This window comes from Sphaeramia orbicularis, chromosome 3 (genome assembly GCF_902148855.1).
Source record: "Sphaeramia orbicularis chromosome 3, fSphaOr1.1, whole genome shotgun sequence".
NCBI classification, from domain to species: domain Eukaryota; kingdom Metazoa; phylum Chordata; class Actinopteri; order Kurtiformes; family Apogonidae; genus Sphaeramia; species Sphaeramia orbicularis.
In genome coordinates, this window is record NC_043959.1 from 22,154,857 (window position 1) to 22,167,357 (window position 12,501).

The window sequence follows — 12,501 nt, forward strand, 5'->3', positions numbered from 1 at the left end:
GTAAAATAAGAATAGGCAGACTCACACTAGTGATGAAGACCTCACCAAAGAAGAAGGAACTTTTTTTTTTAACTCTTTCATGCATGAATTATGAGAATCTTGGTCAATATTTTTTTCTTGAGTGTTTATTTTTTCCTCTTTAGGCATTAAAAAACAATGCAATTGAATTTTTTTTTTTTTTATGAACCTATTTTTCGTGGAGTTACAAAAATGCCCACTCAGCTGGACACCATGTGTTTAATTTTTGAAGCAAAGAAACATGAATTTAAAACTCATCATCAGAAAGTGATGAATTGTGTGAAAACTATTAAATAAAAACATTTTTAATGTAGCTAATCTGATGTTTTCTCACATTTTATGATACTCTAATGCTAGTTATTACTCATTTCATGGAGACAATATGCAAAAAAAACCCCAAAAAACAACATTTTGTTTCAGAAAACTGTTAAATACACTCTAATAACAATTAGCAACTGATTTACACTAAAACATGTTACTGCAGATCAGGTTTATCAAGAACAGCAACGTTACAATAATTGTATGAATTGCAGTGTGTGGGATGATGCGTAAGCTCCATTCTGTTGGCTGATATGGAACTAAAACAACAAAACCCATGAATAAACAATAGAAAAGCTGTAGAATAACTGTCCACTGGAGTGACCACTATGCATGAAAGGGTTAAACTTGACCATGTTTGGTTCTGGCAGGCAGAATCTTAACAGACATATATATTCTACTGACATCCTTTATCCTCTTCAACTCAATTTAGTTCAATTCGATACTAAATTAAACCAAATTTCGTGCAATTTTTGTAATCTATATTTAATATTTGGTTTCAGATTGAATCCTCTGCTTCGTTCTCTGAGCACTTCTCTTCTTTTTTTTTTCCTACATGTAATTGAATTGTTTACTCTCCGTGCATGACCCCTTTTATTTCCCAAAACGGCAGCACACGGTTCTCAAGTGGTTCAGCTATTAGGTTGGAGTGCTCGGAGCTCACATACACAGAATGAGCTGCACAATACATTTCTATTTCCGCGCTCATTCGCTCCCTTCCATCGATACTACACCGGACGGCGGCCGACGGGGTGGGTAGCAGGTCAGCAGGGAGTGGGCTGGGTGCTACCGAAAGTCGCCACATTGTGAAAAAACAGGCTCCGACTTGTCCACAATCAATTTCCATCATCTGTGCGGCAGCTGCTGTTTGGTTCGCCGGCGGCTGCCATGTTGCAGCCGGCCAAATGCTCAGCTCAAAGCTCTGGGATTCAGGCTGTTTGCACGCTTCGAGGCGAGTACTTACCTCTGCACATGGTTCCATTTCCCACGTATCCCGGCTTGCAGGTACACAGGTGTCCTCTGATGGTGTTGGTACAGATGGCGTTCTCGTCACATGAATTTTGGCTGCTGGCGCACTCGTCATGCTCTGGAAAGACACAAAACAGGAGAGGGCAGAGTCAGGATAGTGGTGTGGAAATGTTCATTTTCCTTTTGAAGTGCAGCCATTGAAGCCGGGCCGATGGCGGGATGATCAGCATGCCGCCGTCGCCGTTGTTGCCCGCCTGGAGTCGGATGCCACAGCTGAGTCAATGTGGCGCTCTCCAAACGGTGGCTCTGCTTGGCCTGGGAAAAATGATTCTCCACACATGACAGCTGGAGGTCTGGTTACCTGTTCCTAGCTCCTGATTTTAAATTACAGACTTCAGGAGGTGGAGGTGTGAACAAAACGGATAATATAGACTGACACCAACAGGTCATTAACACCAGATAAACCAATATTTATGGAGCGGAGAGAGAGGGTTTACTGAAGGAAGGAAGGAAGGAAGGAAGGGAGGAAGGAAGGGAGAGAGGGAGGAATGAAGGAAGGAAAGGAAGGAAGGGAGGGAGGGAGGGAGGGAGGGAGAGAGAGAGGAAGGAAGGAAGGAAAGGAAGGAAGGGAGGGAGGGAGGGAGGGAGGAAGGAAGGAAGGAAGGGAGAGAGGAAGGAAGGAAGGAAGGGAGGGAGGGAGGGAGGGAGGGAGGAAGGAAGGAAGGGAGAGAGGGAGGGAGGAAGGAAGGAAGGGAGAGAAGAAGGAAGGAAGGAAGGAAGAAAGGAAGGGAGGGAGGGAGGGAGAGAAGAAGGAAGGAAGGAAGGGAGGGAGAGAGGAAGGAAGAAAGAAAAGAATGAAGAAAGGAAAGAATGAAGGAAGGAAGGAAGGGAGGGAGGGAGGGAGGGAGGGAGAGAAGAAGGAAGGAAGAAAAGAATGAAGAAAGGAAAGAATGAAGGAAGGAAGGAAGGAAGGAAGGAAGGGAGGGAGAGAGGAAGGAAGAAAGAAAAGAATGAAGGAAGGGAGGGAGGAAGGAAAGAAGGGAGGGAGGGAGGGATGGAGGGAGGAAAGAATAAAGGAAGGAAGGGAGGAAAGAATGAAGGAAGGAAAGAAGGAAGGAAGAAAGGAAAGACGGGAGGAAGGAAGGGAGGGAGAGGGGAGGAATGAAGGAAGAAAAGAATGAACGAAGGAAGGGAGGGAGGGAAGGAGGAAAGAATGAAGGAAGGGAGGAAGAAAGAAAGACGGAAAGAATGAAAGAAGGCAGCAAGGAAGAAAAGAATGAAAGAAGGAAGGAAGGAAGGAAGGAAAGCTCAAATACTAACTGTAACCTGATAATCAGTGGGAAATACTGACTGTTATTTGGTTTTTCTTGTGGCTGGAAGAGTCTGCTTCTTAACCCTTAAAGTTCAGAAGTGTGTGAATGTTTTTTTTTTTCCCCTTGGTTTAGATTTATGTCCAATATCAACATTTAAAACCAAATACAAGGAAAAGCCCAATAGATAGATAGATAGATAGATAGATAGATAGATAGATAGATAGATAGATAGATAGATAGATAGATAGATAGATAGATAGATCCCTCTTCCAACACACCTGATTCAAATGATAAGCCTATCATGGAGCGCCGCAGAAGCCTGATAACGACCGTCAGGTGTTGGAACAGGGAACCATCTAAAACATGCAGGACAGTAGCTTCTGAGGACCAGGTCTGGGCAGCCCTGGAGTATACATACTGATTAGTCAGTCATCACTGCGTATACTCACTTATAAATCCCCCTGATGCACACCCTTCAGTACTATCTGAGCTAAATTGCCCAATTTTTCCCCTCGGATGGTGAAGCCATGGCCCACCCTACTCTGCCTCTAATTGGTTTATACTCGGTACATTCACTGATTAGATTGGTTAACTTTAGGCATGAGGACTGATGAGCCAATCAGAGAAAGAGTAGGGTGGGTCAATTATTCGGGAAAACATTGCTAACTAGTGCTGTCCACCTCTGGAACCTGATTGGACACTTCAGGTGCCAGTGCCTCCCCAGTTGATTGACAGGTCACTGCACGTCTCGTTGAAAGGTGCGCGATTATTGTGAATGAGAACAAAAACGGCAGAATAAATGTCTTTCAAATGAGTGACACATAGAGAGAACCTACCTCATGGAATACATAATTCTGAGGTAAGTTTTACGGTGGTTTCAGAATGAGTCACTGTTTGAAACTACTGGACATTTGACTGCACCTTTAGAGAAGAGATGTTTGTCGCCAATAGTTCTACTGTGTGAGTAGGCAAACATTATGAAAGGCTAATGTTATGAAAGGCTAACATTACAAAAGCCTAACATTATTAATGGCTAACATTATGAAAGGCTAATGTTATGAAATGCTAACATTATGAAAGGCTAGCGTTATGAAAGGCTAACATTATAAAAGGCTAACATTATGAATGGCTAACATTGTGAAGGGCTAATGTTATGAAATGTTAACATTATGAAAGGCTAGCGTTATGAAAGGCTAACATTGTAAAAGCCTAATATTATGAAAGGCTAATGTTATGAAAGGCTAACGTTATGAAAGGCTAACATTACGAAAGCCTAACATTATGAATGGCTAACTTTATGAAAGGCTAATGTTATGAAATGCTAACATTATGAAAGACTAGCGTTATGAAAGGCTAACATTATGAAAGGCTAATGTTATAAAAGGCTAACATTTTGAATGGCGAATGTTATGGAAGGCTAATGTTATGAAATGCTAACATGAAAGGCTAGTGTTATGAAAGGCTAACATTATAAAAGGCTAACATTATGAAAGGGTAATGTTATGAAAGGCTAACGTTATGAAATGCCAAGGTTTATGAAAGGCTAACGTTATGAAAGGCTAACATTATGACAGGCTAACGTTATGAAAGGCTAACATTATGAAAGGCTAACGTTATCCTATGTTTGCTTCATGTTGAATCCATTTCCATTCATGCAGCTGCTTGTGTGACCAGTAAAACTTACAAACTGCTCCTGATTAAGTCATGATAAGTTTTATAATAGTGAACAAACACTACTGATGGATTTTTGGGTAAACTAAATAGAGTAGTCTGACACGTCACTGTTTCTAAAATGGCGTTTTTCTGGACTACTTAAAAAAAAAGGGGCAAAAATTTAGTGTATACCCACTTCTCTAGGGACCACTACACCACTGCTGGTAGTGTACATCAAAACAGAAGAAAAAGGGACTTTTTAAGCAAAATTTATCATTAACTGAACATAAACCCAGTGTCTCCATCCACTGTCATTGATCCAACTCCATGGGTTTTACTGGTGAATCAGTGTTGTAGAAGATGACAGTGTTTCCACAGTAACTACGCAGCCTCTGCACGTCCAAATGGGTCAAATCTGATGACCACGAAAAGACGACAAACTGTATTTCACACTAATTATTTACACGTTTTGATAGAATTAATGGCTCAACAGGTATTAAACATTTATATCAGTGGATGGTTTGTGTCGCCGGCGTCTGTTTAGGTCTTTGAGGGTTAACCTGCTGTTGTTTCTGTTTATAGTCTATTGAATACTCATTAATTTGTCTGTCAACAGAAACAGGAAAATAAATGAAAGCCAACAGCATTGGTGAATGCAGCAGGATTCTACAGGAGGGTAAATGGAGGTGTAATGGGCTGATGGAGTATCTGTCCGCAGTGGGGGACAGTGACAAAGATAAACACCACTAAACACTACTACCTGTGACGCTTCTACAGCTTTACATTAACTCTGCACTCTTTAAAACATCTCTCTCACTTAAAACAAACAGTTGGAAACCAAAGGAAAAAAAAGCTTTAATATATATTTCACGGTCAGTGTATTTTTTGGTAAGTGGATTTTCTTTCTTTTCTTCTTTTCTTTCCTTGAAAATGAAAACATCCGGTCTCAGAAAATGAAAAAAAAAAACAGCCAATTTTGGTCTGTTTTTCCATTTCTGTCAGGTAGTAACTTTCTTTTTTTTTTTATTCGAAAGAGAAAACGAAAATCAATACGTTTTTAAATTTGGTTTAACTGTTTTGACACTGAAAAAGAAAAAAACGCCTTGAAATTCAAGTTTAATTCGTCTATTTTAAAACGAAAATCAATAAACCACTAGTTTTTCTTTCGTTTCTGAAAAGACAATCCAATTACCAAATGGTATACTGACCTTTCACACAGCATTCTGCAGTGTAATTATGTGGGAACTCATTAATATGCAATTTAAAGCTGCAGTTCCTGGTCGTCTTTTAGCGTTATTGGACTAAAAATTCCACTGTTACCATAAAATATTGTTCAGACTTCCATTATGGACTTTACTGTTATTTATGAACCTGAGTACGACTGGAAATATAGAATAGAATAGAATAGAATAGAACAGAACAGAACAGATTAGAATAGATTAGAATAGATTAGAATAGAATAGAACAGAATAGAATAGAATAGAACAGATTAGAATAGAATAGAATAGAATAGAATAGAATAGAATAGAATAGAATAGAATAGAATAGAACAGAACGGACTAGAATAGAATAGAATAGAATAGAATAGATCTTTATTGTCTCTATCACAGGAACAATAAAAATCCTTCAAACAGATCTTTCCTGTTTGCATCAAAAAAAAGCTGAAAAAGACAAATGTTACACAAAATGCAGAAAAATATAGGCAGTGCACAGAAGCTACAGGATAAAACGTTAAATAAACATATCGTTGCTGTCAGGTGGAAACCTCGTAAGTCCATTTTTGGTCTTTTTTTTTTTTGGTTGTCGTAAAATGATTCTATTGGTCAGTCCTCACGTTGGCCTGATGGTTTTAGAAACATTTAACTGATGAAAAGAGTTGAAAATGGTTTGTGAAAGATCTCTTAACTCCGTTTCAGTTATTTAAAATAGACATTGTTTTTACAGTTTCCTGAAAAATAACTGTTATTGACATAAGAGGTTTCCTTGTGTTATCACTATTTTACTTATTTTATGATTTGAGCACGGCACTTTGGCCAACTGTGAAGTTTTTAGAGCGCTTTAAAGTTGGAATGGTATAGTGTGGTACAGATGAGAAATACGTACAACAAATAAGGATATTTTTACCTCCGCCAAGGAGGTTATGTTTTTGCCAGGGTTTGTTTGTTTGTCTGTCTGTTTGTTTGTTTGTTTGTTTGTTTGTCTGTCCGTTAGTGTGCAACATAACTCAAAAAGTTATGGACAGATTTGGATGAAATTTTCAGGGTTTGTTGGAAATGGGATAAGGAAGAAATGATTAAATTTTGGTGGTGATCGGGGGTGGGGGGCCCATGGGGGGGGGGGGGCACTGATCGTTAGTGTGCAACATAACTCAAAAAGTTATGGACAGATTTGGATGCAATTTTCAGGGTTTGTTGGAAATGGGATAAGGAAGAAATGATTAAATTTTGGTGGTGATCGGGGGTGGGGGGGCCCATGGGGGGGGCCACTGATCAGCCTTGGTGGAGGTCTCCGAGTGCTTCTAGTTACATTTTACTTTGCACAGTACAGTTTATTGTTGCCTCTTACTGTTTAATTATCCAGATTTTTTTTTTACCCCCTTCTGTTTTTACTTCTAATTTATTATGTATAGTGTGTTTGCTCTTGTGATCTATCTATCTATCTATCTATCTATCTATCTATCTATCTATCTATCTATCTATCTATCTATCTATCTATCTATCTAGCTAGCTATCTAGCTATCTATCTGTATTTACTGACCCTTTTACCAACTGTATATAAAAATGCAATGCACATGTTTAATATATAACAATAGCTGTGCGCGGTCAGCAGTATGGAAACGTGGCCTTTTTCTTAACTGGTGCAGAGCTGACTCACCAGCAGCAGTGACCTGGATGGAGATCTGAGTTCAGGGTCAGTGTTTTATATTCTCTGTCTGCTGAAGCCAGAGGGAATAAGAAGAGGGTTCAAGAACTGCACAGAGTTTGAATTGAACATCCTCATCCATCCAAGACACTGCATTCTGTCACTGTTAGTACTGAACATTTCAATCTGATTCATCATAATCAGATTATTGCTGTTACCTGATAAAACTGATCAGATTATAGTGTTATAATACACAGTATTATAACGCAGTATAATATATATGATCACTGGAATAATCGGATAAGTCCAGAAATCAAAGGATGATCTTAGTTTTAGTGTGAAAGTAAATGAGCTCTGTCCACTGTTATGTATGATTAGATTAGACGACACTAGACTAAACTAGATTAGACTAGACTAGACAACACTAGACTAGATCAGACTAGACTAGACTAGATTAGATTAGATTAGATTAGACTTTACTGATCCCACTTTGGGGAAATTCACTGGTCAAAGCAGCAAGGGAAAAAAGTACAAAAAAATGTGCATGTATGAAGGTAGTGCAAAAGACAAACAATATAATAATAGTAGTAGTAGTACCAGTGGTAGTAGTAGTAATAGTAGTAGTAGTAGTAATAGTAATAGTAGTAGTAATAGAAGTAACAGCAGTAGTAGTAGAAGTAGAAGTCGTAGTAATAGTATTATTGTTAGTAAAATAATAGTACTAGTAATGGGAGTAACAGCAGTAGTAGTAGTAATAGTCATAGTAGTAGTACTAGTAGTAGTAGTAAAAGTTGTAGTAATAGTAATGGAAATAACAACAGTCATAGTAGTAATAGTAGTAGTAGTAGTAGTAATAGTAATGGTAGTAACAGCAGTAGTAGTGCTAACCGTAATAGCAATAAGGGTAAAAGTAGTTGTAGTAGTAGTAATAGTAACAGTAGTAGTAGTAGTAGTAGTAGCTGTTGTAGTTGTAGTTGTAGTAGTAATAATAGTTGTAGTAGTAGTAATAGTTGTAGTGGTAGTAGTTGTAGTAGTAGCAGTAATAGTAGTAGTGGTAGTCACACTAAGTAGTAGTAGTAGTAATAGTAACAGTAGTAGTAGTAGTAGTAGTAGTAATAGTAACGGTAGTAGTGGTAGTTTTAGTAATAATAATAGTAGTAGTAGTAATAGTAACAGTAGTAGTAGTAGTAGCAGTAGTAGTGGTAGTAGTAATAGTAACAGTAGTAGTAGTAGTAGTAGTAGTAATAGTAGCAGTAGTGGTAGTTTTAGTAATAATAGTAGTAGTAGTAGTAGTAGTAATAGTAACAGTAGTAGTAGTAGCAGTAGCAGTAATAGTAGCAGTAGTAGTGATAGTTTTAGTAATAATAATAGTAGTAGTAGTAGTAATAGTAACAGTAGTAGTAGTAGCAGTAGTAGTAGTAGTAGTAATAGTAACAGTAGTAGTAGTAGTAGTAGTAGTAGTAGTAGCAGTAATAGTAACAGTAGTAGTAGTAGTAGTTTTAGTAATAATAATAGTAGAAGTAGTAGTAATAGTAACAGTAGTAGTAGTAGTGGTAGTAATAGTAGTAGTAATAGTAATAGTAGTAGTAGTAATAATAATAGTAGCAGTACTAGTAATAATAGTAGTAGTAGTAGTAGTAACAGTAGTAGTAGTAATAGTAACAGTAGTAGTAGTAGTAGTAGTAGTAGTAATAGTAATAGTAGTAGTAGTAGTAATAGTAGTAGTAGTAATAATAATAGTAGCAGTACTAGTAATAATAGTAGTAGTAGTAGTAACAGTAGTTGTAGTAATAGTAACAGTAGTAGTAGTAGTAATAGTAGTAGTAACAGTAGTAGTAGTAATAGTAACAGTAGTAGTAGTAGTAATAGTAATAGTAATACCTGTTGATCCATTAATCCCATCAGTCCATGTAAATAATTGGAGTTAAATACAGTTCTTCATCTTTTCATGGTCATCAGATATGACCCATTTGGACGTTCAGAGGCTCCGTAGTTACCATGGAAATGCTGTCATCTTCTACAACACTGATTCACCAGTAAAACCCATGGAGTTGGATCAATGACAGTGGATGGAGACACTGGGTTTATATTCAGTTAATGGTATATTTTGCTGAAAAAGTCATATTTTCTTCAGTTTTCTCTGTTTCTGATATAATAACAATCAACTTTAACCTGAGCTTTTATGAACGTCTACATGATCAGTGAATTAAATATAGGAAAATACATGGTTTTACTGAAAAAAATGCAAAGACAGAGGATAATATTGTAGTAAATGGTGATAAATCACTTAAGGTTAAATATAGACACAAATGCAGCACTGGGATTTTAAGGGTTAACTGTAACATCAGCTCAAATATTCATCGAATATTTACAAGTTCTGATCTGAATGTGCATCTGGAATCATTTCTACTCCTCAGTGAATCCTCAACCTCTGCTTGTATTTGCATCAGTGACTGAACTATGGGATGATTGACCCAAACACAAATGTATTTAGAAATATGCAAAACATATGCATGATATGCACCAGGAAAAATATGAATATTAACTATTGATTTAGACCTACTCAAGAGGTCAGACATCCACGACATATTGAAAAAAAAAAAAAGAAAACAAAAAAGAGCTGATAATGGGTTTAATGATGCATGTGATGATAAAAGGTGACATTCAGCAGCAGCAGAACCCCATCATGATCTGCATCTGTATTCTAATTATTACAGATGGAATTACAGGAGGGATTTGAAACCACGTGACCTGTTTGAATGTATTATTTTTATCCAGTTGTTTTATTTGGTATTGGTTTATTGTTTTTATTTGTTGTTGTTTTTAATTGTACAGCTTTTTTTTATGTTTTTGATCTATTCTTTTATTTTGGTTTTTCTATTCTTCCGTATTTTTATTTTATTTATTTATTTATTTTTTACAGTTTTTCTACATCTTTTAATCTATTCTTGTATTTTACTCTGTTATTTATTTATTTTTATTTTTTTTTTGCACAGCACTTTGGTCCACTGTGGTTGTTTTAAAGTGCTTTACAAATAAAGTTGGATTGGATTGAATTGGACTAAGGATACTAAGCAGCTATGAAGACGAAAGACGTATAATACACACCTCCTTACATGGACGTTCTGCTGGTGTGTTTATAAGTCACATATTCAGGTTTAACTACATGCATTTTTTCATCCTCAAAACCCAAGATACAATGTTTTCACTTCAGTTTCACAATATTTCATTCATATTTTTGTCATTTTATGGCACAGAAAAGTGGTGCAAATTTTTCTTGAATAAACAGATTTTTTTTTTTTTAACCCTCCGGTATCTGGGTGCGCCTTTTAGGCACACTTTGCACTTTGTTTTAAAAAACTTCATATTATTTTTCACAATTTAAATAAGGTTTGAATTCAAAAGTTGTTCATTTTTGCATAATCTTTAAAATTCTGGCCACCAACTAAAATTTGCACATTGTAAACAAAAGAAAATTACAAGACTAGCATCTGTCTCCCAAGTGTGCCTAAAACGCACTATTTCTTCCATTTGATATGTATGATTAGGGCTGACCTTGATTTACACAAATAAAATCAAATTAGAGCAGAAAAATAAATCAATATATAATATTTAATAGTTTGATTTATAAGTGTGCATTTTACGCACACTCGGTGACAGATGCTAGTATTTTTGAACATTTGACCTAGCGCCAAAAATAATAATGCAAATTAACCAATGTTGGAGTTAATCATTGACATATGCCAGGCTGCAGAAATCAAATAATATGTGATCCACTTTTTATGTAGTATATTGAAAAAAAACAAGTTTTCTGTTTGTTGCATCAAAAAAAAAATGGTGTGTTTACATAACAAACACGGCATTTAAAGGGTTAAAAAATGTGACAGTTATTGAGTATTTGGTATTTTTTATTTACGGCTCAAGTTGATGAAATAGAAAAAAGTGTAAAATAATTAAAAACAAACTGCATGAAAAAATTTTTGGACATTATTCCACAAGTGTGCGGAAAAGGCACACTTGGTGCTTAGTAAGGGCCTTGCTGGAAGGGATACCGGAGGGTTAATATTGTTAAACACTATCGACTACACTGATCAGAAATGTGTGAATATAGTCACTGATATTATTTTAAACATATACGATGTCATTTCACCGGTGGCGACGACTGACATTTATCTGCTGTGTTTTAGTTTTTTTTTTTTTTTTTTTCTTCATAAAATTGTATTATTTGGATGCTGACAGGCTCAAAGTGTTTTTTCCTTACATAATGAGGATTTTTTTTTTTTTCTTTTTTGTCTCCCTAGCACAAAAATATGGGATTAAATACCAACAAAAACTAAATAAACAGAAAATTATGCCTTTATTTATTTATTTATTTTTTTTTTTTACTAAATTGTCATGTTTAATCATTGATATGGGTCCAGAGGTCAGCAGCGAGGGCATCCATTTCACTGACTCCCACCCTTGGTCACTGAACGCCTCACCGTCACCAGGTCGACACTCGTCTCCTCTGTTGTCGTCCGACTCAGTGGAACATGTTCCCCTCGATGACGCCTCCATGTTCCATTAATGAGCTTCACACTGAATGATCCTAATGAGGACGCTTTGTATCTGACCCCAGGCCACCCAGACGCTACTTAAGTGATAATGTGCTAAAAGAGAGAAAAGCCAAATCGGATTTGATTAATATTTTAAAGGGAACATAATTATAGCAACATGAAATAATTATCATAGATCAGTGTGTCGCTCATAAATGGGGATTAATGGATTCTTGGAATGTGTTTATTGATTCTCGTCGCACCGCTGAGCTCCTCTTGCTGATAAAGCTGCGGTTAATGCATCTTCAATAAGATTTTAACACGATCTCGGATAATTAAAAATAAAACGTTGGAAAGCAACCTTTAACAATGTGGTGGAGGTTTACAACAGTGGTGCAGATGAAGGAGGTTTACTTTTTTTAACCCGTAAAGACCCAAACATCCACTGGTGACCAAAACAGTCTAATCTGATCTAAACTGTTTAATACCTGTTGATTCACTAATCCTACCAATAATAATAATAATAATAATAATAATAATGATAGGTGTAAAATGCAATGTTTCATCTTTTCATGGTCACATGTTTTAGTCATGACAGAACATGGAAAACATGTTTAACCCTTTCATGCATGAATTATGAGAACCTTAGCCAATATTTTTTTCTTGAGTGTTTTTATTCCTCTTTAGGCATGAAAAAACCAATGCAAATGAATGTTTTTTATGAACCTATTTTTCGTGGAGTCACAAAAATGTCCTCTCAGCTGGATGCCATGCATTTAATTTTTGAAGCAAAGAAAGATGTATTTAAAACTCATCATCAGAAAGTGATAAAC

General features: G+C 36.4%; 1 protein-coding gene across 1 annotated transcript in view; it reads right to left on the minus strand.

The window, feature by feature from the left end:
* Positions 1-12,501, minus strand: part of LOC115414140 (protein kinase C-binding protein NELL1-like) — an 806,279-nt gene that overhangs the window by 161,952 nt on the left and 631,826 nt on the right. The window contains exon 14 of the mRNA XM_030127358.1: positions 1,301-1,423. Within this exon, the coding sequence (XP_029983218.1) occupies positions 1,301-1,423 (123 nt within the window). The remainder of the gene's footprint in view (positions 1-1,300; positions 1,424-12,501) is intronic.